The sequence below is a fragment of the Canis lupus genome, chromosome 9, assembly GCF_011100685.1.
Source record: "Canis lupus familiaris isolate Mischka breed German Shepherd chromosome 9, alternate assembly UU_Cfam_GSD_1.0, whole genome shotgun sequence".
Lineage (NCBI taxonomy): Eukaryota > Metazoa > Chordata > Mammalia > Carnivora > Canidae > Canis > Canis lupus.
In genome coordinates, this window is record NC_049230.1 from 55,194,348 (window position 1) to 55,220,615 (window position 26,268).

Sequence of the window (26,268 nt, forward strand, 5' to 3'; positions counted from 1 at the left end):
GTGTGTGTGTGACTATCATAAATAAATAAAAATTTTAAAAATAAAAATAAATAAATAAATAAATAAATAATCATCAAAGCCAGTTTCTCTGTGTGTTTAATTTAGAGGGAGTTTCCAGAGCTGGCAATTACTCTGAAATGACCTGGGGTGGTTTTGCTCAGAAAGTCAGGCCTCACCCACAACCTACTGAAGCAGAACCCAGTTGGGGAGAAGCAGGAGGGGGCAGTAATGTGTATTTTAATAAGCTTGCCAGGTGAGGGAGGGGGTTGTGCGGTGTGTGGTTTGGGGCCAGGGCTCTTGGGTCAGGACAAGATTCTCAGCCTCTGTCTTCAGCCCAGATCTGAACCTTGAATCCCAGGCTCATACATCCAACAACCTGACATCTGCACCTGGATCCTGCCCACCCGCCCCCAGCCAGCCCTCACCCCATAGTCTTCTCCATTCCTCCCGGGCCCCAAACTTCGACTTCATCCTCATTTCCTCTTTTTTGCTTGTCTGTTGTTTACTTTTTATTTCACAGCTTAACACTTGTGTCCATCTGGACTGGGAGGGGGATAAGGAAAATGTGGAACCCAAAGATCTATTGTGAGAGAATGAAGACCACAGGACATTCATTGCAGGCAGATGGGGAGATAAAGCACAAGCCAATTTATTAGCATGTCCGCGGACAGCACTGGACACTTTGCTGATCTTGCCATTCTTGGATCCAAAGCACTCCATGGCTTCTGTGTCCTCTTTCACTTTGCCCAAGACCATGGGCTCACCCTCCAGCCACTTGGGCTTGGCAGCACAGATGAAAAACTGGGTACCATTTGTGTTGGGCTCAGCATGGGCCATGGATGAGGTGCCAGGACCTGTGTGCTTCAGGATAAAATTCTCATCATCGAACTTCTCCCTGTAGATGCTGCCAGTGCCATCATGGTGTGTGACGTCACTGCCCTGGCACAGAAATCCCCGAATCCTTCTGGGGAGCAGGAGCCAAATCCTTCTGCCCCCAGTTCTCAGAGCATGCAAGTTTTCTGCTGTCTCGGAAAATTTGTATACAAACAGCTGGAAGGAGGTGTAGCCCAACAGCTCAAGAACGTGGTGGGGTTGGGGCATCTGGTGGCTCAGTCAGTTAAGTGTCTGCCTTCGGCTCAGGTCATGATCTCAGAGTCCTGGGGTAGAGCCCTGCGTTGGGCTCCCTGCTCAGCAGGGAGTCTGCTTCTCCCTCTCCCTTTGCCCCTCTCCCTACTCATGCACGTGCTCTCTCTCAAATAAATACAACCTAAAAAATAAAATACAGTGGGGTTGACCATGGCTAGGCAGCACAAGAAAGCTCTGGCTGGTGGTGTCAGCATCTGCAAAACCTCCTATCCTGCTCTAGAAATTTTGCTGGCTCTCCTTCTCACTGCCTCACTGCTAGTGAACACCCTGGTAGGAGGCATCACTGTGTCACACCTGGATTATTACAATGGGCTCTAACTTGTCTCCTTGTTTCTCCACTGGACCAACCTGCAGTTTAGTCTCAGTACAGTAGCCAGGCTCATCATGTTAAAGTAAGTTCGACCATGTCATTTCTTGGCCTCAAACCCTTTAGGGGCTCCCTGTTGCTGAGTAAAAGCCAGAATGACCTCTAAGGTCCTCCTTGCTCTGGCCCCAACCATGGCTCCATCACCTCCAGGCCCTCCAGGCCTTGCTCACTCTGCTCCAGTCACACTGGCCTCCTTGCCGTCTTTTGAACCTGCCAGTCCTGCTCCTGCCTGAGGACTTTTGCTTTTCTGTTCCCTTGGTCTGGAATGGGCTTCCTTCAGATATCCCCACAGCTTGTCCCCTCACCTCTGAATCTTTGTTCAGATGTTAACTTCTCAGACCATACTTGATGATGTCTCCTCCCCTGTTTTACTCTACAGCACCTGCCACACTAATATTTACTCATTGGGGCAGCCCCGGGTGGCTCAGTAGTTTAGTGCCATCTTCAGCCCAGGTTGTGATCCTGGAGACCTGGGATCGAGTCCCTGTATGGAGCCTGCTTCTCCCTCTGTGTTTCTGCCTCTCTCTCTCTATCTCTCTCTGTGTGTGTGTGTGTGTCTCATGAATAAATAAATACAATCTTTAAAAAAATATTTACTCATATATTTATGTCTATTTCCTTCCTACAATGTCAACCACACCAGGTCAGGGATCTTTGGGGGCACTTTCATTCAGTACTGTATCCCTGATGCCTAAACCTGGCCCATAGGAACAGGGCTCAATAAATGACTGTTTCAATGAACGAAGGTGACACCTGAAGTTTGGAGAGAAGGGACTTGCTCAAGGTCATAGCCATCTGGAATTAAATGGCTTTCACTCTCTGAATTAACACAGCACCTCCCCCACCCCCATCTCCCCCCGCCCCCCAAAAGTTTTGACCCTTCTCACAGCCATGACATGTCCCGGGACCAAAGCCAGGACAACTGGACCTCATCCCCAGGACAGAACCAAGGGCTAGCCCAGCCTCTGGAGGTGCCTGTCCAACTCGGCCTGGGCTTATATAACCAAGTCAAGGGGCTGACATGGCAGAGTGGGCTCCTCTGAGGAAGGAAACCTAGACATGCCAGGGCCACAGTCTTGTGCTGGTGGAAGCCAAGGCAGCCACAGCCAAGGCGAGGAGCCAGCTCCCTACCCCTCCAGCTGCCTGAGTGCAAGCACTGGAGACAATTGCTGGGCTCAGAAGCCTGACCCTATGGACGGGTGATGGAGAGGAAGGCCAGCAGTTCCCAAGCAGGAGAGCAGAAGATGGTGCAGCTGCTGTAGGTAGTGCAGCAGCACTGGGGGCAGATTCCAAAGGCCCCAGGCTCCCTTCCGCTCCCTTCTGCCTCGCGGGCCCCACACCAGGCAGAGGGTGCCCTGGCCCCCACGAAGACCATGTTCTGCTTTCTTTCGCCCTCTGGTGGCTACATGGGTTAGGGCCAGAGGGGAGTCTTGGATCTATAATACCCGCCCCCCGCCCCTGGGATGGAGCAGAGCCAGAGGGACGGAGGAGAGAAGAAGGCAGAGGGAGAAGGGAGCAGAGACCTCAACACAGCCTGGAAGGGGAGAGAAAACTGAGGCGCACGGGGCTGGGGCCCTCACCTAGAGCTCATCCCAGGGCTAGGGGTGGAGGCCGTGCTGCGCGCAAGCGAAGATTCAAAGGGGAGGGGGCTTGGCAGCCCTGAGTCTGGGCTCACCCTGCCAGGCAAGGTGAGGCTGGTGATGCCTAGGACAGTCCCAAAGGGTGAGCATTCACTGTGGGCTGGGCTCTGGGCCAGACTATACTATACCCATCCGGCCCATGACATGCTTCTCTCCCACGTCCACATCACCACCAAGCCGACTAAGACCCAGGGAGGGATGGGATCCACCCAAAGTCACCTAGCAAGGAGGTGGTGATGCCAGGCTGCCCGCCCCTCTCTGTCTTGCCAACTGGTCATCTGTAGATCAGGAGCCCTTCCCTCCCAGACCTTGTGACACACACAGAGGCTCATCCAGGAGTTAAAAATATAAAGTGCAAATACCAGCTGGCTTTTATTGAGGGCCTATTATGTGCTGGGCATTAGGTCTGCAAGGGTCCTCCTCCCCCCTCCCTGCACATCCCACTGGCCAGGGGAGAGGATGGGTCCCAGCAGGTGAGACCCAGGTGTTGACTGGGGAGGGGCTGAGGTGGAGGTAGAAGGTGATGGAGAGGCCCCAGCAGTTGGGTCCATGGGGAGGACAGGGATCCAGGTGTCTATCCAGCTTGAAACTGAAGGCTGGGGAGCCCCCCCTTCCCTTGACCCCAGGCCCTGAGTTAGGCTGGGCAGGGTGAGAGGGCCTGAGAGCCCTGCCCTTTCTCTACATGACCTTCAGGGAGGGGAGCCATCTCTGAGTGGTTTCTCCCGATGTGAGACGGGGCCAGAGGGCAGAGTAGCTGTGCCTAAGGTGACAGTTGGGTCTCTATGGGGCCTGTGGCTCCTGGCGGCGGTTCTTAGCACCATCTCCAACTCTGCTCCCTGGCCAGCTGCAGCCTGCTCCTGGACACTTCTCTGGAGTCACCTGGACCTGGTGGGACAGAAGAGGCAAGAGGACAGGAATAGAAAGAACTAGAGTCGGATATCCAGAAGCAGAGAGAGAAAAAGACACAGAGAAGGTCAGAGACAGAGATAGAGAGAGAGCTTGAGGTAGAGACAATGCAGGGAGCCAGAGACAGGCAGAGCAGAGCCAGAGGGGGGAGGAGAGAAGGCAGGGGGAGAAGGAAACACAGAGACCCCGACACAGCCTGGAAGGGGAGAGAAAACCAAGGCACATGGGGCTTGCACCCTCACCTAGAGCTCATCCCGGGGATGAGGGTGGAGGCTGTGCCCACTGCTGCCAGCCAGGTCCAGGCGGGCGCCACGCAGGGTCTTGTGAGAGCCACTCCAGCTGATGATGCGGCCGCTGTCATCGTCCCAGGGCGAGGATGTTTCCGTGTCGCTGAGCCACTCAGCGTCCCCTGCGTAGTGGGTGGGCGCCGCGAGCAAGGGCCGTGCGGAGAAGGCACGCAGGTCCCGAGGCCAGAAGTGTGCCTTGTACTGCTCACTGTGAGGCAGAAAGAAGGCTCAGGAGGGCTGAGGTGGGTCTCCTCCAGCCACACTGCACGCCTGCCTGGAGCTGGGCATCTCACCTGCCTGCAGCACCTCCCTGCCTTCCCCCTCAAGACCTCACAGCAAATGCAAGGAGCAGAGTCTCTACTCCTCTCATTTAACAGATGGAGAAACTGAGGCTCAGAACATGGAAGTGGCTTAAGAACCACACGGGCATAAAAAAACAAAAAAACAAAAAAAAAAAACACACGGGCAGCACAGAATGGACACCTAGGTTGGTCTAACTCCGGGGCCAGGAGGGCTATGCCTCCATGACCTTGAGGAAGTGACTCAGCCTCCATCTCCCCAGCTGCTCAGCAAGGGGACTTAATGCTTGAGACTGGGCTCCTGGGATGAGCTGACCCTGCCCGGCCCCCATCTGACACTCACTTAGGGTGCTGGTCAAACATGATGGGCAGGAACTCGTCCACAGGCAGCATTCGGTGCAGCGGCTGGGAGGCCAGCAACTTGCGAGCACCCGCCAGGCTCAAGACGTATGCCAGGGTCCAGTAGGAGTACCCAGCCACCACCAGGTGTGGCAGCCCCTCCACAGCTGCCTCCTCTTCAGGGTTCACCTGTTTGCGACCGAGGTAGCTACCGTGACACCAAGGGAAAACCAGAGTCACTGCAGGTCCCAGGGTGTCAGAGGACCCCTTCCCCAATGACATCCCACAGGCCAGGCTCAGGGGAAGGACTGGGCAGGGCCCCAGCAGGAGGCAGAGCCCCAGAGGCCTCCCCTCTCTTCCCTCCAACCCCCCAGAGCCGCAGGCTGCCTACATTAGGTCCCATGGCAGTTTCTCTGCCTCCACTTCTTCCATCAGCCGCTCCAGTCGCCCCCTGAAGTTGCTCTCAAAGCGCACGTCATCCTCAAACACCAAGATGCGGGCCAGGCGCCTGGCAACCACCTGTGGTACGGGGATGGGGGTGTGTGTGGGGGGACACAACACAGGGGGATGGCTCTTTATTTTATTTTTTTTAAGATTTTATTTATTTATTCATGAGAGACACAGAGAGAGAGAGGCAGAGACACAGGCAGAGAGAGAAGCAGGCTCCATGCAGGGAGTCCGATGTGGGACTCAATCCCTGGACTCTGGGACACTTAAGTAGAGCTTCTGGGCAGAGTAAAACAGTGGGGGCAAAGGCCCTGGAGCAGACAGGAGCTGTGTGTTCTGGGGTGGGAAGAAGAGGCCTGGGGCTTGGCCCAGAAGCCTCAGCTCAGGGTTGGGGGGTTGTGAGTGCCTGTGAGAGGTCACTGCCTGGACCCTGCTGGAGGGATCAGGGGACTGGCCCTCCAAGGGGCGGGCGCCCCTCCAGGAGGCAGCACCCAGACCCACTCCTTGTTTTATGTTCTACTGTAGCTAAAATATATGCACGTGAGCTTATATTGCTGTTAATCTTCTACTGTCTTTGAACAGATAGAAGGATGCCTTTCATTTCAGTTTACTGAGCTGATTTCTTTTTTTTTTTTTTTTAAGATTTTATGAATTTATGCATGAGAGACACAGAAAGAGAGAGAGGCAGAGACATAGGCAGAGGGAGAAGCAGGCTCCATGCAGGGAGTCCGATGTGGGACTCGATTCCAGGACCCCATGATCATGCCCTGAGCACTTAAGTGTCCCTGATGGTGAGGCCCAGCCTAACCCCACCCCAGGCCAGGAATCCAGGCTAATCCACACTCTAGGATAGTCTGAACATTTCTCCTCTATGGGCAAGCTTGGTTCTTCCCTGGTTTTTGTGACCTGCTCTGGTCCCTGAGCCCCAAAAGAGCCAGAGAGGCCTTTTTATTATTCACCTCTAGTCTCAGAGCAGAAGATCTCCTAGAGTACAGGATGAGCTCTGTAGAGACTACAAAATGAATATGGTATAGGGTTGAACACACAGGAAGTTTAAAGCTGCTGGCGCTGGTGGTGCAGCGGTTTGGCACCGCCTGCAGCCTGGGGTATGATCCTGGAGACCCGGGATCAAGTCCCCCATATCGGGCTCCCTGCATGGAGCCTGCTTCTCCCTCTGTCTGTGTCTCTGCCTCTCTCTCTCTGTGTCTATGAATAAATAAATAAATAAATAAATAAATAATCTTTTTTTAAAAAAAAAGAAAAGCTCACATTAAAAAAAAAATAAAGCTGCTGGCTGGGATGCTCGGGTGGCTCAGATAATTAAGCGTCTGCCTTCGGCTTGGGTCTCAATCCCAGAGTCCTGGGATCGAGCCCCACATCGGGCTCCCTGTTTAGTGGGGAGTCTCCTCCCTCCCTCTGCTCCTCCCCCTACTCATGCTCTCTCACTCACTCTCTCACAGAAGTAAACACAATCTTTAATATATATAGAACCTGGGTGGCTCAGTGGTTGAGCATCTATCTGCCTTTGGCTCAGGTCGTGATCCCGGGGTTCTGGGATAGAGTCCCACATTGGGCTCCCCACAAGGAGCCTGCTTCTCCCTCTGCCTATATCTTTGCTTCTCCCTGTGTCTCTCATGAATAAATAAAATCTTTTTTAAAAATTTTAAAAAGCTGCTGGCTAGGTCTTCATTAATATATTCATTTACCCATTGGCTCCCTTGGGCACTGAGCACAGAGCAGTGAATGGGGTGGCCTCTGCTCTCCCTCTGGTAGGGGGGTTCTGGGGGCCAAAGGGGCGAGGTCCTCACCTCTTCCCAGATGGAGTAGTGGCTGAGGAAGCAGCCCACCTCGCCCTTGGTCAGTGTGCGGCCCGAGTAGGGGTCCTGGTAGCCAGGGAGGAGGTCTACACCGAGGCTCCTCATGAGGCTGCTGTTGAGTGTCCTGAAGGAAACAGGTATCATGGGGCTAGGGGTGACTGCCAGCGACCCACCCAGGGGCTCCAGGCCTATGCCTGTTGGGGGCAGTCACACTGGAGTATTGTTGGAAGGTGTGAGCTTTGTTACGGTTTCATGCGGCCTGAAGACACTGGGGACAACTGGGGGAACCAGAGCCACCGGAGGCAGGGGTGTACGCCCAGGGAGAGAATAGGAGCATGGGGACATGGGCAGCCGTCTGAGGGGCATGCTCCCCAGAAAGAATGTGGGGGACATGGCACATGCTTCCAAGAAAAGGATGGACATCCTGCCGTCAACAGGGCTGAGGTCACAAGCGGCCAATAGCCATGGGCAAGTGTAGCCCTGTGACTTCTGGCTCCCCAGGTTTACCTGACTGCCACCCTCACCCATCCGGGACCTAAGTCCAAGACAGAGAAGAGTAAGCCCAATAATAATAAAGAAATAAAGACACCTAACCTCTGGAATGCTTACTATGTGTCAGGCCCTGGCTAAATCCTCATGGAGCCCTTCTAAGTCCTAAGAGGAAGGCACAAGTATCTGCCACTCGCACAGCAGGGCTGGGAGGTGGCAGTGACTCATCAGAGGTCACCCAGCTGGTAAGTGGCAGAGCTGGAATGCAAGCCTCAGGGCTTCAGATGCCAGTGGCCTTAACCACTGTGCTCTCCTCCCTCTGGTAGGCCAATGAGGGGCCATCCTGTCCTGTTTCAATCTGCCCTGGGACTCTCTAAGACAGAATTACCCAGGCCCTGTTTGAGCACCTCCTGGGAGCACCAAACTCACTCAACTCATTTGTCTGCTTTCCCCATTCCTAGGGGGCTCCAGTGGACCATGCTGCTCCCCCAGCTGCCCAGGGCCCCGCCCCAGGGAGCCTCACCGGCCATCCACAGCATCCACCACCCGCCCAGACACCTCCATCTCCCAGAGTGAGCTTAGCATGCGCTCACGGCGGTCGGGCCGGCGGGCCAGGCTGATGACGAACACCTGGGGGAGGAGGCAGGGAAGGTAGGTGCAGGAGGAGTGGGCATCTTAGGAGGGGAGAGCCCACCTACCTCCTGACCCCAAACATGTGAGCTGAGGGAACCTACCTCATCAAACCCCATCTTGCTGGGTCTCTTTGGGGGCCGGGACACATGAGCTGAGGCCCACATTGGGGGCCCATCCACTGCAGAGGGAAGTGCCCACCAGTCAGGAATCCCTACTGGCTCTCGTCAGCAGTGACCCTAGAGTCCTAGCATCCCCCTCCAACACCCAGAAGGAAGGGGCCCTCAGAGATCACAGAATCCACCTGCCTCTATCGCAGAGATGGGGACACTGAGGCTCAGTGGGGGGAAAGGACTTGCCCAGAGTCAGGAAATCAGTTAGAGGTGAGGCTGGGACCCCAAGCCCACTGCCTAGTCAGGTCCGGGGCCTGGGAGAAGGGGCGCAGGGGGCAGCTGGGAACAGTGGCAGCAGGCTAGCACCCTGGCCCTCACCTAGCGCTTCCAAGATCAGGTGGATGAAGTTGACCTTCTCGTCCTCCAGCCCCTGGTGGGGTTTCACAGGCACATTCATGTACCCGTAACGGTGCTCATTGCACACATGGATCGTAACCCCTGTGGAGAGAGGCCCAGGGAGTGCTGGAGTAAGGGGCAGGGCTCTTGGAACCCAAGGCAGGTGTCCTCTCTGGGACTCAGCGTTCCGGCTATGGGGTTGGACAGAGAATGGGCTCGATTCAAACAATATCTAAGGGGCCTTTCTGCCGAGATGGTTTATTCATCCAACAGATGTGCCTAGAGCAACAACTGGGTGCTGGAGAAGGGTGGTGAGTAAGACAGAGCCCCGTCCCTGGAGGATCACGGGAAGGGAGGAGCAAGCAAACTCCCACCTGCCATTCCTGCCCCCCCTCCTGTCTGAACTCAGCACCATCACCCACTGTGAGCAACTCCACACCCTCTCCCACCTCTCTGTGCTGCCCTCCACCCACCAGCCAGAGTGGCCTTTTCTATTTCTTCAATATTTGTCCACTTTATTGTCATTAGTTCTCTCCCCTTTATCTCCTATAGACTGTGAACTCTCGAGCAATAGGCATGCAGTATCTACTTAAAAGTCAAGCCCATGCCCAGCATGGAGCACAGGGCCTGATCCAGAGCAGGGCCTCAGTAGCTGGGTGCTTGGAAGCCTGAAAGATGGAGTCGAAACTCCACTGATAAAATTCCTTCAAATTGCTGGCCAGGTTCCAGAGGCTGACACCCGAAGAAGTGGTAGCAATGAAAAAAAAAAAAAAAAAAAAAAAAAAAAAAACAAGGGAACACTTCTCATGGACTCTCCATGCGTTTGTTTCCCATTCACTCACCTTTTGCACTTGATACGATTTTTTTTTTTTTTTTTTGTCTTGCACATCTGCGGCAGACTTCACCAATACCTCTTGCACAAAAAAGCTAATTACAACACTTTCCCCTCTGGCCACTGTAGGCACGCTGCTTGCTCAGGTGCGACACTTCTGAAATACATCGTTACTTCTCATTCTCCCTGAATTAGCCTGTTCAGTCCTCCCAAGATCCTCTTCCCAACACTGGGGGTCTCTATCTCACTCTTATCTCTATTCCTCAGGACTTAGATTTAGCCAGCCCCGCCCAGCCCAACCCAAACACTTTCTAGTAATTTTCTTTCTTTCTTTTATTTTTTTTTTTAAGTAATTTTCATCTTAAAAATAACACCAACACCAGAGTGTTCTTTTCAGTGTGCAAAGCCAATTGCTCTGATGGCTGGCCCAATGTTCTCAGGCTAAAGACCAGAAGCTTGCTGGCCAGCTCCACATAGGCTGGCTCCTGCCTACCTTTCCTGCTTCAGTCTGTGCCACACCTCGCTTCCCTCACTTACTGTGTCCCTATCACTTGCCTTCTTATGTTCCGAGACCACAGGGCCTTTGTACCTGCTGGTCCTGTTGCCTAAAATGCTCTTTCTTGCTCTTGTTAGTGCTTTCCCATACTTCAGGTCTCAGCCTCAAAGTTCACACCATCCAAGAAGCCTTCCCTGACAGATCTACTCTGGTCTAAGCTCCCTTAGCATCTGGAATGAAGAAGCATTTCTTCCTATCATGGTTGTGATTGGACACTGATTTGTGTGATCCTTGTACTGACTGGACTGGAAGTTCCAGGAAGGCAGAAACCACCTGAGTTTACTCACCACTGTCTTCTCAGTGCCTGGCACACGGTAGATGTTCCATAAATATTTGCCAAATACATTAAGGAATACATTAAAGTGCCATGACGGAGAGCCAGAAGAAGGGCATTTAGCTTTCCGGGGTAGTAGGCTCAAGAAAAGCTATGACCCAGACAAGCAAGAGTTTCACAGGATGGACTGGAAACTGAGGAAGGGTATGCAAAGCAGAGGGAACAGCATGTGCAAAGACCTAGAAACCCTCAGGAATGCTCATGGAGAGCTTGTCCTCACCAACAGCCTGGCAGGCATAAGCGAAGACGATGATATCATCGAAGGGCCAGCTGTAGTTGGGATGCGGGGGGTAGAAGGCGAGCTGGGCTGCCCCCTCAGTCCGCAGGGATACCAAGAAGGTGGAATGGACCATGGGGACTTGGAAGCAGCCCCGGCGCTGGCGATTCTTGGTGGGGAAGTAGTCGGCGGTGCGGCGGTAGTAACCCTGGGGAAAGGGGTTGCTCTGAACTATGATGGCGCCCCTCTGTCCCCAGAACACTGCTCCCCTGCGATAACCCGCACCCCAAGGTTTCCATCCTCAGCCTTACCTGGGGGGTTATCCCACACCAGAAATTGGAGTAGTAAGTCTGAGAGTCCAGCATTGGGGCCACCACAGGCAGCCCCTGGTCTATCAGAAGCCTCAGTGTCTGGTTGTTGGTCAGAATGTTGTCTGTATCTGCAAACTTTTGGGAAGGGGTTGTCACAGATGCCAGCCTTGTCTGGGCTGTACCCCCAAGAAGTCACTGAGTGGGATCCCTCTAGATGGTCAGAGATCCCACATGTATCCTGGGATCCAATGGGGTTCTGTTAGAAAGTTCTAACCCATAAACCAGTAGGTCTGTTTCTGGACCAAGGATCTAGTCTGGAGCACTGGCCCTGCGATCAGGACCAGAGAGTAGACTCGAGTTGCTGATCTAAGAGCTTGATTCTAGATCTGACTTAGGGAGTAAAGCCAAAGACCTACTCTGAGTTCTAGTCTGGGGAACCAAGCTCAGTTTATACTCTGGGCTCTAGCCCAGGAACTTAGGCTCAGTATTCAACCTGCAATCTGTCTCAGGGATCCAGGCTTCATAGCTAATCTGAGCTCAAGCATAGGGATCTAAGCTCAATATCAGTCTGGATTCTGACCCAGTTTGCTAGCTGAAGAGTCCAGCCTACAGGCAGTTAAGTCACACTGAGATTTCTGTCAGGGACAGATACCACCTATGAGAAACCTCATCCTAGCCAGGCTTTCTTACCAGGATATAATCAGCCCCCCAGTCCCTGGCAAAGGTCAGGGCTTCCTGTTTCAACTCCATCAGAAACTGGTGCCTTTCTTTGGTCCAATGCTTGGGACCCTCTTCATCTGGGTAGGACCTGAGAGGGTAAAGAGATGAGAAGTTCCCAGGGGGCAGGTGCATGTGGTCCCCCTCTCTGCAGGGCAGCGGACAGAGCCCTGGGCTGGAGGTGGTGGTTCAGGGCTGCAGCTGTTGCCCACTTTCCCAAGAACCTTTCCCCTCAATCTCCACCTGGGCTCCCCCTCGGGCCTCCAGACCACAGTTGCATAGTCATCACCCACAGCAGCTAGCCACTCCTGCAGCATCTCCGTGGTGTTGTCTGTGTTGTGGTCTGTGGCACACCTGGGGACATGGGAGGAAGAAGGGTGAGGGGGAGGTGCACAGCCACAAAAGGGCCAAACCCCAAGGTGGCCTTGACCCCTGGAGCACCAACCCCTGTGAGGCTGGACATTTGGGTGCTGCAGGGGAGGGAGGTGTGCTACAAAGTTAGGCAAGCACCGGGGGCCCAGTCACAAGTCCCGTCCATCTCTAGGCTTCACTTTCTCCCTCCGTAAGTATAAGGTGGGCTGAGACAGCAGAACATGAATGCACGTGAAAGACAAAGTCCCTCAGCTTTGAGGAACACACCAGCCACGCACCCTGGACACCTTCCTTCCTTGCCAGGACACCACAGGTCAGTCCCTTCCCCTCTCCGAGTCAGGACTGGACCGAAGAGATGCTGTTTGCCTCTGCCTGAAAGTTGTAATAAGGACCAAACCCTACTCGAAACATCCCTGAGAAGTGCTGATGGGCCTGAGCTCTGCTGCCACAGAGCAGACCCGCTCCTCTGCAGAAGGGGCTCCCAAGACAGAGGGCGGGTGCAGAGGGCTTAGCCAAGATCCCAAGTTCTAGGTGATACTGCCCCTTTAAGCCAATTCCCCAGAAGTGAAGACTAACTACGTGTCAAGTCTTGTAGGGGTGGGAACTAACTAACTCCCAAACTGTGGTAATTGTGGGCAGCCTCCCCAGGCCACGGCTCAGGCCAGGGCTCAGGCCACGGCTCAGGCCACGGCTCCACCCCCCGCCCAACTTTGGTGTGTTGTGGGGGTTAGTTTGTCAATCCTCTCAATTTATCCCCAGCCTCAGCCTGGGACTCCTCCCTGTTCTGGCTCCCACAGACCAGGGCCTCTGATCCCAGCGTACCCTGTGGGGACACCCAGCAGGGAGGCTCTAGGGGAGGGGCTCTGCCCTTGGCTGGCAGGACCCTGACCTTCCACAGGGAGGCTGGAAACAGCCCAGAGAAGGAAGAGCAGGTCTGACCCCCTCTGCAGAGAAGCATGGAGCCAGACAGCACACTCACCTGCTCCCCGGAACCCCCAGTTCTGCTGATCTCTGCCACGTGGGGACCCAGGGCACGCCAGCTGCTCGGCCTGCTGCCCTCCAGCTAGGTCAAGGCAACCAGAGGGCCCAGGGGGAAGGAGGGGGTCTTCGGCTTGGGCTCTGAGGCTAGGGCAAGAGGACCCGACTTAAAGCCAGAGGAGGTCCCCAGAGAAGGAGTAAGAGCCGGGGTGAGTGTTCCGGCGTCAACCTAAGGCCTCGGAGGTCACCCTGCAGGCCCTACAGGGCCTGTCTGCCGGGGGAGGGGCCCGTCTGGGTGGTGTCTGGACTGAGCGGATGGGGCCATCGGGGGTGGCGTTCTCCGTGGGGCCGGGGGTACACGCCCAGGGGGTGCCAGTGCGCGGTGTCTCTCACCAGAGGGCCAGCCTGGCCCGGGGGTAGTCCAGCCGCTCCAGCGCGCCCAGGTAGTGGGGCAGCGAGTGCTCGGCATTGCGGGCCAGGATGGTAAGGACCACGGCGGGCAGCGGCGGCTCCACGGCGCCCGCAGCCGGGAGCCACGGCCCCAGCAGGAGCAGCAGCCGGAGCAGCCGCGCGGCGGGGGCGACAGGCATGGCGGGCGCTCGGGCGGCGGCCGCGGCTGCCCCCGGGGCTCGGGCCCGGCGGAGGGGAGTGGGTGGCGCGGCCTGGCCGGGGCGGGGCCTGGGGCCGGGGCGGGGCGGGGGCGGGGCCGGGGCGGCGGGCGTCGGCAGGGGCAGCGCACCCCGGAGGCCGAGGACCCTCCCCTCCTGTCCCCCCTCCCACCCGCTCCGCGCGGCAGAGGGCGGCAGGGCCCGGGGCCCGGAGACCCTCCCGGCGCGTGACCCCGGGGCAGTCCCCTCCCGGCTGGGCGCGGGCGGTGGGGAGGGGGGACCGGAGGGTCAGTCGGGGGGACGGCATCCGAGCCGCGGCGGCGGCTGAGAACGCTCCACTCTGAAGCCCGGTGCATTCATCCCCCGGAATCCGGCTCCGCGGAGCGTCCGGTGCCCTCGAGTCCGGATCGCCCGGCCAGCATCCGACCCTCGGGCGGGACCGACCCGCCGCAGCCCTGCGGGGCTCCCGGCCCCCGCCCCGCCCCGCCTCGCCCCGCCTCGCCCCGGGGCGCCCTCTGGCGGACCCACGCGAAACTTCGCAGACCTGCGCGGCGACGCCCGGCCGGGGGGCGGGGCGGGAGTCCCGGGGTCCCCCCGACCTGAGTGCTGCATCCCGCGGCGCCTCGAGCTGGGCGTCCTCCGCGCGTCGACGTCGTCGCCTCTGCCGCCAGCGCCCGCGCGGCTCCGGCCCTTTAAGAGAGCAAATCCAACCTTGAGGCTGAGTGCAGACCCGGGGGCGGGGGGGCAGCAAGAGCCAGCCCGGTCCAAAGCCGGAGGTATGGCCTCCCAGGCGGCAGAATCGGGGTCCTGAGGCCCCTGCTGAAATGTGAACGGCAGGAAAGGGAAGGGCCTACAGGCGGGCTCCAGCTCCGGATCTGCTGTGATCACAGGCCACTTTCCCTGAGCCTCTGATCCTCATCTGGATGGGTTTGCAGGGATGCCTTGAGAGAGTGAATACCTTGAAGCTTCTCTCTGCATGGAGCCTGATCCCGGGAAGAGTTGCCGGGGCTGGAAGATAGGAAAGCAGAGGAAGCCAGGCTCCCCTTCCATTCACCCACCCACCGGGAGGCCTACTTTCCTATGGCAGCTTGGGATCTCCCTTCAGGCTCTTCCCAGGGTCAGAGAAGAAGACGGCTGAGCCTGTGCCCACTATCTCTGCTGGGAGGGGAGGGGTGGGGAACCAGCAAGGAATGGACTTGCCTGGTGACGCCACAGCCTGTAGCGGCATCAAACCCAGGAATCCTGGTCTTCAGCGTGGCTCCCAAGCTTCCACTGGGCCCCAGTCAAAGCTTCTAGGTGGCTAGTGGCCCTGCAATGAAAGGCCTGAGGCCCCATAGAAGAGTCCCTTCCCTGGCATGGTAGCCTCTGCCCAGAAGGCTCTCGCAGCCCCAGAATGGGGATTCCCTTTCTAAAGTGAAGCAGTGTGCCCCACCTTACCAATCCCAGAGTCATCCCAGCACCTCTGCCCATCCTATTGGTGCTTCCAAATTTTTCTCTGGCCTCAAGTCCTCTTCCTCCTCCTTCTCCTTCCTTGAATGCCTCCCGCTGTCCCCTTCCTCCTTCCCCATGCCATCCAGGGATCGATCCATCCTGTCACTGCCTCCCTTGCCTGCAGGTTCTCCCATCATCCCTGCCTGGGAAAACCCTATAACTATCTTGGCTTTTAGCACGGTGGGGCTACTGCAGACTCAGAACTTCCACTCTCAGCTGGACTCTCACCAGGCCCCACGGTCCAGTTTTCCTATGCCCTGCCCCCTCTCCTCTGTGGCATTTCATAGCTTCTGAAGCTCCCATGCTACTTTTTGGAGAAAAGAGAAGCCCTCACCTGGGACCTCTCGTTTCCAGCCTACAAACCTCCATCCCTGGCCCCCAAGTCTGCCCCAGTTCTCCTGCCTGGTACAGTGGAAGAGGCACCACCCTTCCTCACGGTCAAATGGTCCCTAAGCTCCAAATGCCATCCCTTTGCCCTTCCTGGACCATCAGAAGCCCCCTCTCCTCTGGGTGCTCCTTTTAACCTTCCTTTTTTTTTTTTTTTTAAGATTTTATTTATTCATGAGAGACACAGAGAGGCAGAGACACAGGCAGAGGGAGAAGCAGTCTCCATGCAGGATCATGCCCTGGGCTGAATGCGGTGCTTAACTGCTGAGCCACCGGGGCTGCACTCCTTTTGACCTTCCAAAGGACTTAAATCTCCCCCAGCTTAAAATACGAAAACACCAAGCTGCCTGCTGGCCCCCCAGCCGCAGCCTTATCTGTCTCTCCCTCCAAACATCTGGAATGGGGATGTGTGCTTTGCTTTATTGAGACCTTCCTTCATCTCCCTTCATGGCTTGACACACACCAAGGCTGCTCTAGCCAGACTGCTCCTGCCAACACCAGGATCCTCCTGGTCACCCCCCTCAATGGACATTGCCTCCTCATCCAAGAGGGCTCGCTTTCAGCAGCAGAGCACATGGGCCACTCTCTTTCTAGAAAACTGACATGTGTCTCCACTGCCCATTTGGACGCAGATTCCAACAGTTTTTTTTTTTTTTTAAGTAAACTCTCCACCCAGCGGGGGGTCAGCCTCATCACCCTCAGATCAGGAGTCACATGCTCTACTGACTGAGCCAGCCAGGCACCCGAAAATTCCACCTGTTCAAAACAGAACCCCAACCTTTCCCCCAAACATGCTCCCCGTAAAGTGGCCTCCCCAATCTAACAAACGGCACCTTGGCCACCTGGCCCCTTGAGCTAGACAGCTGGGGGTCACTGAGGACATGTCCCTCTTTCAACCCACTGCATCACCTTATCCTGGCAGGCCCACCTCCTCCGCATCTCTGGCACATGGACACCTCTTTGCTTCTGCACTGCTACTTGCCTGGATCAGGGCACCAGCTTTGCTCACCGGGCCCACAGGTTCTCCCAGAGATCTGCTCCCCAAGCTTTCTCCCTGGAAACCATTCTGCACTCAGCCACCCTTTCTAAACGCCTGGGGCCAATATCCTTCAGGGACTGCCTGCTGCTGTCACCGTAGGGTTCAAACCCCTCCAGGAGCACCGAGGCCCTGCATGGTCTGCATGATGTTTCTCCAATGCCTCTGACTCCCCACCACCCCCAACCAATCTGATGCTCAAGCTGATTTGGGCGAGGTACAGTTTCCTGAACACTCTGTGCTTTAGGATTGTCCCATATCCTCGCCCCCACCACCTCTGTTTCTTCCCTCTGCCTGAACTGGTCTTTCTGGCCAACTCCCACAGGCCCTCCAGTCTCAGTCTAAACTTCCTCCTTCTGGAAAGCCTTCTGCATGTCATGTCTGGGGGACATACCCTTGACGTGGCATCCTATATAATCCCATTCATTCAGCAAGTATTTATTGAGCACATGCTCACTGAATGTGCAGCTGGAAGGTGCACAAGACAGTATCTGCTTCTAGGGTGCTCACATCCCGGTGAGGGGACACATACTGATAAATTAATAAATAGCTTCAAAGAAGGGTAAATGCTATGAATGGCATAAAACCAGTTAATAAGAACAGAGAGTAGCTGAGAGTGTGAGGCACCGTTGAGTAGAAGAGTCAGTGAAGGGATCCCTGGGTGGCTCAGCAGTTTGGCGCCTGCCTTTGGCCCAGGGCACGATCCTGGAGTCCCGGGATTGAGTCCCATATCAGGCTCCCTGCATGGAGCCTGCTTCTCCCTCTGCCTATGTCTCTGCCCCCCTCTCTGTGTGTGTGTGTGTGTGTGTCTATCATGAATAAATAAATAAATAAATCTTAAGGAAAAAAAAAGAAGAGTCAGTGAAGCTATTTCAGGGCACAAGGGGAGCCAGCCAAGAGTAGTACTGGGGGAAGAATGTTCCACTGGAGGGACCAGGTCAGGCCAAGGTCTCGCGGTGGGTGAGGGGTGGAACAGGTAGGGAGGCCAGTGGTTAGAGCCCAGGGAGCTAGGGGAGTGTGGGAAGAAGTGAGGATCACCTAGGACCATGAGGCTGCGACAGGATTTTGGATGTTTTTTAAATGCAATAGAAACACACTAGAGGGGGTAAGCAGAGAAGTGAAGTGATTTGTCCTAAAAGGATTGCTCTGGCTGCCACATGGAGGGTGGACTGTGGGGGCAAGGATGGAAACAGGAGAGCCCCTTCAGGCTTGTGGGATTACATGTGGGAGACAGAGCAAGGAATCGAGGTGATGGGCTTTGCAGCTAGACTGCCTGGTGGGCTAGGTACTGAGTGGGAAAGATCTGGGAAGAAGCTGGTGGAATGTGACTCAAGGTTTGTCTGGACCTTATTTTGAGCTGCCTTTTAGACTCCCAGGTGAGGGGACACCTGGGTGGCTTAGCGGTTAAGTGCCTGCCTTCACTCGGGGCGTGATCCTGGAGTTTCAGGATTGAGTCCCACGTTGGGCTCCCTGCATGGAGCCTGCTCCTTTCTCTGTGTCTCTCATGAATAAATAAATGAAATCTTAAAAAAAAAAAAAAAAAAAAAGACTCCCAGGTGGGAAGATCACATGCCACAGCCGCCTGGCTGTAAGCTCTGAGGCAGGGACCCATCCACCTCATTTACCATTTTATCCCCAGCCCTAGAGCAGGGCCAGCAGGACATAGGGTGGGCTCTCAATAGAAGTATGGGGGGTGGGAGATAACTATGGTGGACTGATCATACACCTGTACTGCCACTTCCACTCATTTTTTGCTCCAAAATACAAAAATAGGACATCCTCTACAAAGGTAATATTGGGCCAAATTCACAGAAACACTAAAGCAGTGGTTGTCAGAGTATGGTCCCTGGACCAGCCAGCATCAGCCTCACCTGGAAATTGTTAGAAATGTAAATTCCTAGGCCCCTCCCCACACCTACTGAATCAGAAACTGGGAGTGGAGTTTAAACCAAGAAGGCTTCCAGGTGATTTTGATGTAGGCTGAAGTTTGAAGCAGCTGTTCTAAGGGGCCTATGGCTTCATTCTCCACATAATGTAGATTATACGCCTGGGAAAAAATGATGGTCTGGGCCCATCTGGCTGAACAGGTTCAAACCACCCTGAACCAACATCTAACTAGGCTCTGGGTCATCCTCACCCCACCCAAAACAGCATCTTCACTCCTGTCCCTCAGCCACTGTGGTTCTAGCCAGAGCCAGGTGGTGGCGCCAGCGCCTCAAGCTTTGGTCTGGCATTGGGACCCAGAGACCCCGGAAGAATTGTCCCCCTCCCCTGCACCTTCTTCCCCGCTGGGAGCCTCTGCTCTGAGGCCTGCTCACTGGCAAAGTCTTTGCGGGATGGCTTTCAATAGGGAGAGAGGCACTGAGGCTGGCACACCCCAGGGAGGGGCCAACCCCCTCTCCCTGGGGGTTAGGAAGGTGGGCTAGAGAAGCCCCCTTGGTCAGAAAGAAATTAGGGGTGTCTGGACTGTGGGGCTTGGGAGTCAGAAGCCCAGACAGGCGGCTCTGGCCACTGGACTCTGGCTATACCCTTATTAACCCTCTGTCTACCCTACCCAACCTCATGTGAGGTCTCAGGTACTGCTTCCCTGCCAATGGGTGGGGGCAGCCTAGAGGTACCCTGGGGCCCAGACAGAGCCCCAAGGTTGGGGGTCCTCACAGCCTGGCAGCCAAGCAAGCTAAGAACAGGGGCGCACAGCGGAGAGAATGCATGGATGGAGCTCTTACCAGCTGCCAGCTTCATGACTCCTGGGTTGGGGGCTCTCTGGGCCCCTGTCCTGCTTTGTGGTCAAGGGAGCCCAGCATCTTGGCCAGAGGAAGAGCCCATGCCCTGCTCCTGGTCCTGGGTGCAGCTCGGCAGATGGGAGTCCAGGAGACCCGCCTGGGTTCCTTCCTAGCTCAGATTCCAAGCCCGGTTCCAAGAAGACCCAGGACTGAGTGCAAGCTTGACCCCCATCGGCTCCCCTGCTCCTCATCTTTCCTCTTTGTGGGGAGACTGAGACCCCTTGCCCAGCTGGAATCACTCTGCCCATTCTGCTTAGACCTAGCATACCTTGGCCTTGGCTCTAGGAATCTGCCCACACCCCCTCGCCTCCAGGGGTCCCACCCAACACCCACACTGTCTCCAGAGGACCACCCTCTCCCTCTTGGCCATGCCCTCGTCTCCCAGGACCCCAGATGTAGAGCTACCCTCCTCTGAGGCTCTGCCTCAGTCCTCAGGAAGCTGGGGCCAGGCCAGCTGTTTTCCCCAGGCAGCCAGCTGTTTTGCCCATCAGGAAGAAGTCCTGGCTCCTCTGCTAAAATCCTTGCTGTGGCTGTGGCTGCAGCGTGGCAGCCCTGCTGGGCCTGGGCCTGGGAGCTGTTAACTCCTCTGGGCCCAGCTCCTTCCTACATCATGCCCTTGCCTGGCCCCTGGGAGTAGCCTATTGAGAGACTTCCAGAGACCCCAAGAAGACCAAGCATTGCTCTCCCCACCCCCCCAATTGCTAACCTGACACCCCCTCCCCTCAACAGAGCCTAGTCCTCAGGTGACCCCAGGTGAGAGGGGTTCAAAGGGACAAATGAGAGCCCCCTTCAGAATAATAGTAGTAGTAGCTATCAACATCCTGCTGAGTGCCAGGCATTGTGCTAAGTGCTTTAAATGTGGTATCTGATTTAATTTTGCAACTGTGCCCATGAAGTAGGGAAGATTTACATTTCATAGATGAGGAAACAGAGGCATGGCAAGTCTAAGTTGCTTGCTCAAGCCCACACAGAACTGAGCTGCCTGCCATTCCTTGGCAAGCCCTGGTGGTTCCCCGATTCCGAGTTGGTGGTGGTGGTGCTATTTCAGTTTCCCCCAGCTCCTTGCTCCCCACCCCCACTTTCTTTTCCTGGTCTGAGCATCCGTAGTAGGGCCATCTGTGAAATGGAATAACTGGACGCCCGGGTGGCTCAGCGGTTGAGCATCTGCCTTCAGTCTGGGACATGATCCTGGGGTCCTGGGATCAGGTCCCACATCAGGCTCCCTGCAGGGAGCCTGCTTCTCTCTCTGCCTATGTCTCTGTCTCTCTCTGTGTCTCTCATGAATAAATAAATAAAATACTAAAAAAAAAAAAAAAAAAAGAAATGGGATAACTGATGGGTGGAGTTAATACCACCAGCTCCCGGAGCAGTGCCAGGCTCTGTGTTCTGCACCTTCCAAGTATTCATTAGCAGATCATTCCTCTCGGTGGCTGTGGGTCAACCTGGGCTAAAATCCCGGCTTTGCTGTTTCCAGCAGCCTGGCTTGGGGCAAGTGACTTGACATCCTAGTCTCCATGTCCAAAGCTGGGGAATGGGTGTCAGAACAATATTCTGCATCCTTGATTTTGTTGTAAAAAGGATGAGATCATGCAGGTGAGGTGGCTGGCCCAGTACCCAACACGGAGAATTTGGGTGGAATGTTACCCCTTACTAACCTCATTCTGGAAGGGTCTGAGTGGCCCATCCAGCACCATGCACCCCCACACCCAGCACGGAGCTGGCACACAGGAGGGCTCTGTTGCTACTTGTGAATCAATGAACTCTGGTCCGTGGAACTTCCATGGGGACGGCAGGCCGAAAGAGGGATACAACATGCCCAAGATCACAATGACTAGGGTAGAGCTGTGGGGATCCCAAGGCATCCAGCTCTTAACTCCTGCACCCCTGTGGCCTTCCCTCCTGAGGCAGGAACCTGGTCTGGTGGGAAGGGGAGGAGGGACAAGGAATAGGGACGATCCCAGAGCTGAGACGGCCCAGAAGGTGACTGGGCCACGGCTGGGTGGGATCTCAGGGTCTGGGAACGACCCCTCAGGATGCAGTGACCCGTGCTCTCCCCTTTTGTCCTCTCCCCCCTGCCCACCATGGGTCAGCTCCCTGGTCCCAGCCTAGACATCTGGAACTGGGGCAGACAAAGGACTTCGAAGAGGGACAATAGCCTTCTGTCCATTTTCAGAAGCTGGGCCGGGCCTGGCCAGGGCTGGGGGCCGGAGCCCCGGCGAGGCGGTGCCAGGCCCCCCGCGGGCAGCGGACAATGTTGGCAGTGATGGAGAGGAGGCATTTCAAAGCGTTTTGTTCCCGCTGACCCCCTCCCCTCCACATCTCGCCCGGCTCGGGGTGAGGCCCCAGCCCCACCCCCAGCCACCCAGGCCCCTGCTCCTGGCGGCTAGGGGACCGGCCACATTCTTGACCTCAGGGGAAAAGTTTAGACTCTTTGCGGGCTGGGCAACAATAACGGTGTCACAGAACTGATTTAGGAGCGGCACTTACCATCACAAAGCAGCAGACAAAGAGCCAGGGCTGAGAACGCGCCGGGCTTCTGAGCCTACTCTTCCAAGCAGGGCCACCACTTCTCTCCCTGGCTCTGCCTGGGAGGGACTGGGTGCCAGGGCCTGACCCTGCGCTCCCCAGAGGAGGGCCAGAGCTGGGGAGAGGGGGCAAAGGAGAAGTGATGGGGATCCCACTGTGGAGGAGGTGGGGGGTGCTGAGAGCCACTTTCTGCTTAGCCACCAATTTGCCATGTGACCCTGGGCAAATCTTTCTTCACTCTGGGCCTCAGTTTCCTTGTCTTATTACAATAAGGAGGCTAACCCTAAAGGCCCAAAGCATGAGGCTCTGAGCTTGCAAACAGAGGGATTTCCATAATGATGATGATGACAATATAGTGATAGTGAGAAGTATTTACCCCTTTAATTCTGGGCACTTCGCAGGTGCCAGGTACTGTAATCACTAACCTCTTTCTGGCCTTCGTCTTTTTTTTTTTTTTTTTTTTAAGTAACAGAGACCACTCAGCGCCATCCTCTCCGTCTTGCTCTCCCAAAGGAAGAGAAGGACAATTCTCTATGACAAATGGCAGTTGCAGAAGCAACACCACGAGCTGGCATCACACTCAGGAGGGAATACTGCGCCCTCCTCATGGTTTCTGAGGCTCTAGATGTTCAGAGAAACTTCACCAGTAACAAACTATAGAAATGATCCCTGAAAATACAGTCTTGTCATTCCCTTTGATCACTTTGATCATATCACTCTCAGCAACCTCACAAAGCAGGTATATCATGAACTCCAGTTGACAGTTGATAACTGAGGCTCAGAGAAGGTAAGTCACTTGTCCAGGGCCACACAGCTTGGAGTCTGTGGAGCCGAGACAAGACAGGGCTGGCTCACTTCTGATTACACTGCAGTGAGAAGGAGAGAGGCAAAGAGGCAGCTGGACCCTGGGGAGTTCTGGGTGGGAGGGCTTCTCCTCCTGGCCAGAAGGCTATGAATAAATAAATGTCTGATTACCCCCAGGGGGAATTCTACCCTTGGAGCAGGTGCTTTTAAAAAACGAGATTGATTCTTGTCTGTGAACAGAGGTTGGCCTGGGCAGACACCCAGATGCAGGGGATTGGACAAAATGACCTCTAGTGGAGACCTCCTAGGAATTAGAAGCAGGATAGAACATTTAAGGGAGCCAGGCAATGGGTTCTAATCCCCGCTCTGATTTTTCCTGGTAGTATGTCCATGATGGACAAGTTACTGCAATACTCTGTGCCTCAGTTTTCCAACCTGTAAAACCGAACTCACCTTGTAGGAGTGTGGTGACCATTCTGTAAGCTACACAGAAGGCCTTAGATGGCACCTGGCTCAGTGAGGGCTGCCCATTGCTATCAGCAAGATCCTTGCAGCCACGTCCAATGGCCAGGACATCTCTAGGTCAGCCTTCCTTTCCAGGAAATGGTTGTATTTTGATTACAGTATAAGGGACTATGGTCAGACACCGAGAGCAAAGGGGGCCCTGTTCTCTGGGACCTGTAAGGCAAAGACCAACCGTGGCTTCTCAGGGGCAGTCAGGGGCTGCCCAGCCCTGGGCATGGTACTCCGCCCTGGGAGAGGACAGGAAAGGAAGGGGGCCCTGCGGGGTGCTGTTCAGAGTCTGTCCCTCTCCACTATTTAACTCCAGAGGGACCAAAGTATATGTGGAATGCAAAGGAGAGGTGGCCAAGCGTGCGGCACCCATAATGTCAACAGGTACTGCCCTCAGTCTGGTAAGGGAGCCCGGTGGGTCTGAGTCCCAGCTCTGCCAACTTGCTGTGTCATGCAGGAAGAGTTGCTGCTCCTTTCTGAGTTCATTCCAAGAGTCTTTTAGGATCTAAAGTGTCCAAAGGAGACTATCACAGGAGGCTCTGATTCCACAAGTCTAATAAAAAATTGGTTTGAAGCCCAAGAGACCTGCTCCCCAGACTCCAGCCCGTCCTGTCTCCCCTCAACCTCAGACTTCACCTCCAGCTTCTCTAACCATCCTTCCTCTTGGCTCCTTTCACCCAAGTACTAGCGACACGTACCACAGACGGAGGGTGAGACAGCATAGTGGAAAATGTCATAGATTCCTGGGGGCTGAGGGGTGATACCAGCCTCCCCATCCCTCACCATCTGGCTGTGGGGCCAGAGGAGAACTCACCTGGGCAGAGCATCTTGGGGTCCCCTCAGCCCTGGGAGGCAGATGGCACTGCTGGGGCTGTCTCTGGCACAAGGTAACTTCTCAGGCAGTTCCTGCTGCTGGAAGGGCTGGTCAAGCAGGCCCTCAGGTGCCAGACCTTCCTTCCCAGGCACAGATTTTCCTGGCATCTGCCTGGCAGGAAGGGCACCAGCTGGGGGGTTGGGCAGTGGGACCAGGAAAGATTCGGGTGAAGGTGTGTCCTAGAGGGCTTGTCCACAGCCCCTAAACCCACTTACTTTCTGGATGCTGGGTGCCAGGGAGCCAGGAAGCCAGGGTCCCTCAGGAGCCAGGAGAGGCAAAGATGAGCCCAGGCCCCTGCCCATCCTGCCCCCCCACCCCTACCCCCAAACAGGCCAGCCTGGCCCAGGCTGAGGTGTTTGCTTTTCCTGTCTTTACACTGACTCCATTCAGAGAGGACTTTCTCCACCCCCGGCCACTGGCCAGCAAGCCAGGGCACCAGGGAGAGAGATCACCGCCCCCACCCTCCCGCCTTTGCAACCCCCAAATGCCATCTTCATTTCAGGGAAATGGCATCTTCCAGGACTTTCTAGTTTTCAAAGGGGGGTGCTGCTGAAGTAGGGGTGGCGGGGGAGAAGGGGCCCCCCAAAGGAGAAGAGGGAAAGAGGGAAACCACATGGAGGAGTGGGTGGCAGGAAAAGAGGGACATGAAGTGAGGCCAGGAAAGAGAAGAGGAACAGAGGACCATGGAAGGGGACTGGCAGAGCAAAGGGCTCCTCAGGGAGGAGGCCCCAGGCAGAGGTGGGGTGGGGAGGGGCACAGTATGGGGAGCCACAGGCAGAGACTGGTCCCGGAAGGCAGGGAGAGCCTTTACAGGCTGAGCCAGGGCCTCATGCCTGGCTCTCTGCCACCAAAGTGGACAGGGCCTGAGGCAGATCCTGAAGCTGGGAGCTCCTGACTCCCACCTGAAATCCCTGTGACAGGAGCCCGAGCAAGGCTGTGACCTGGTCTGGGGCCAGGGGAAGGAGGAGGGTGAAAAGTTTCCCCAAGTCAGAAGGCCAGGGGGGAGGCATCTCAGGGGGTCCTGCTCTTTGCTCTCTCTGACTGTCACATTGGTACATAAAGAGGGTAAAAAGGTCAGCTGTGGCCTTTCAGGTCTGTGGGAAAAACTCTGCCCACTTCCCTAATGCATATTTATTGGTGTGAGCGGCTGGGGTGGGAGGAAGCCCCCACCCCACCAGCCTCCCAGCCAGGCCAGGTTAGCACTAAGAAGGCTCCGTGTGTCACCGAAATCCTACTCTTTGTCTCCAGATTGGCTCCAGAGTCCTCCCCCTTCCCTCCTCCCTTTGGCTCCCCCCACCCTCCTTTGGGGTTGCCAAGCAACTGTGGAAGGGTAGCTGAGATATTTTCTTTATTACAAGCAAAAGCAAGACAGCATCATGGCCCCAGGAGGGGAGCAGGGTGGGGGCTGGGGAGAGGGCGTCCCGTGCTCTGGGGGGAACCTTACTACCTTGGTGTGCTTTGGGCTTGGACAGTGGGGAGACTCAGAGCCCTAGGGAAGGTAGAGGATGGAAGGGAGTGGTGGGGTAGGCAGGCACAAAGACACTGATCGGGTCTACATCATGCTGAAAGAAGCAGTGCCAAGGGGCAACCCCCTGCGAGCTCCTCACCTATCACCCACCAGCTCTACATTCAGGCCAAATCATTTCCCTCCTCTGGGTCTAGTTTTCCTCCTTGACAAAACGGGGATAATGATGTGTACTATTATCTCATTTAATGCTCACGTCAACCCCAAGAGACATTTATTTTTCCCATTTTACTGGTTAGGAAACTGCTCAGAGACAGCAAGTGACTTGCCAAGCAAGCAGGTAAATGACAGGGGAGACAGTTCAGCCCAAACTCCTTTGTTATTTGTTTAATTTTTTTAAAGTAAGCTCTATGCCCAATGTGGGGCTCAAACTCACGACCTCCAGATCGAGTTGTATGATCTACCGACTGAGCCAGTCAGGCACCCCCCTGGCCAACTCTTTTTATAAAAAACATTTCTGGGGATCCCTGGGTGGCGCAGCGGTTTGGCGCCTGCCTTTGGCCCAGGGCGCGATCCTGGAGACCCGGG

The 26,268-nt window shown here is 55.6% G+C and overlaps 2 protein-coding genes and 1 non-coding gene across 5 annotated transcripts; all 3 read right to left on the minus strand.

The window, feature by feature from the left end:
* Positions 1-3,492: 3,492 nt before the first annotated feature.
* Positions 3,493-13,794, minus strand: CERCAM (cerebral endothelial cell adhesion molecule). Of its 3 annotated transcripts, XM_038549195.1 has the most exons (15): positions 13,587-13,794; positions 13,195-13,340; positions 12,494-12,587; positions 12,087-12,197; positions 11,817-11,934; positions 11,127-11,261; positions 10,819-11,023; positions 8,859-8,978; positions 8,472-8,548; positions 8,261-8,367; positions 7,240-7,372; positions 5,376-5,503; positions 4,989-5,192; positions 4,302-4,554; positions 3,493-4,038 (listed from the first exon to the last, which is right to left on the minus strand). In XM_038549195.1, exons 1-14 carry the CDS (start codon positions 13,781-13,783, stop codon positions 4,302-4,304), a joined length of 2,028 nt encoding a protein of 675 aa, XP_038405123.1. In that variant the 5' UTR covers positions 13,784-13,794; the 3' UTR covers positions 3,493-4,038. The 3 variants fall into 3 exon arrangements, with proteins under 3 accessions (XP_038405123.1, XP_038405124.1, XP_038405125.1); XM_038549196.1 differs by lacking the exon at positions 12,494-12,587 and having other exon boundaries at positions 13,195-13,278; XM_038549197.1 differs by lacking the exons at positions 12,494-12,587; positions 13,195-13,340 and having other exon boundaries at positions 13,587-13,783.
* A 363-nt stretch (positions 13,795-14,157) lies between these two features.
* Positions 14,158-25,482, minus strand: LOC102156797 (translation initiation factor IF-2-like). The gene is made up of 3 exons (XM_038546061.1): positions 24,431-25,482; positions 24,156-24,322; positions 14,158-14,491 (listed from the first exon to the last, which is right to left on the minus strand). The coding sequence occupies exons 1-3, from the start codon at positions 24,515-24,517 to the stop codon at positions 14,158-14,160; spliced, it is 588 nt and encodes a 195-aa protein (XP_038401989.1). The 5' UTR covers positions 24,518-25,482.
* Positions 22,499-22,709, minus strand: LOC119873517. The gene has a single exon (XR_005365114.1). It is a non-coding gene; the product is annotated as a small nucleolar RNA U3 (small nucleolar RNA).
* Positions 25,483-26,268: the final 786 nt, after the last annotated feature.

Coding starts and splice junctions, on each gene's coding strand:
- CERCAM (XM_038549195.1), bottom strand. CDS start 13,783: ATGCCTGTCGCCCCCGCCGCGCGGCTGCTCCGGCTGCTGCTCCTGCTG. Junction 8,368..8,471: donor GCAAGATGGGGTTTGATGAG/GTAGGTTCCCTC, acceptor CTCCTCCCCCAG/GTGTTCGTCATCAGCCTGGC. Junction 7,373..8,260: donor GTGGATGCTGTGGATGGCCG/GTGAGGCTCCCT, acceptor TGTTTCCTTCAG/GACACTCAACAGCAGCCTCA.
- LOC102156797 (XM_038546061.1), bottom strand. CDS start 24,517: ATGGGCAGGGGCCTGGGCTCATCTTTGCCTCTCCTGGCTCCTGAGGGA. Junction 24,323..24,430: donor TGGCACCCAGCATCCAGAAA/GTAAGTGGGTTT, acceptor CCTGCCAGGCAG/ATGCCAGGAAAATCTGTGCC. Junction 14,492..24,155: donor CCCCAAGATGCTCTGCCCAG/GTGAGTTCTCCT, acceptor GCTCTCTTAAAG/GGCCGGAGCCGCGCGGGCGC.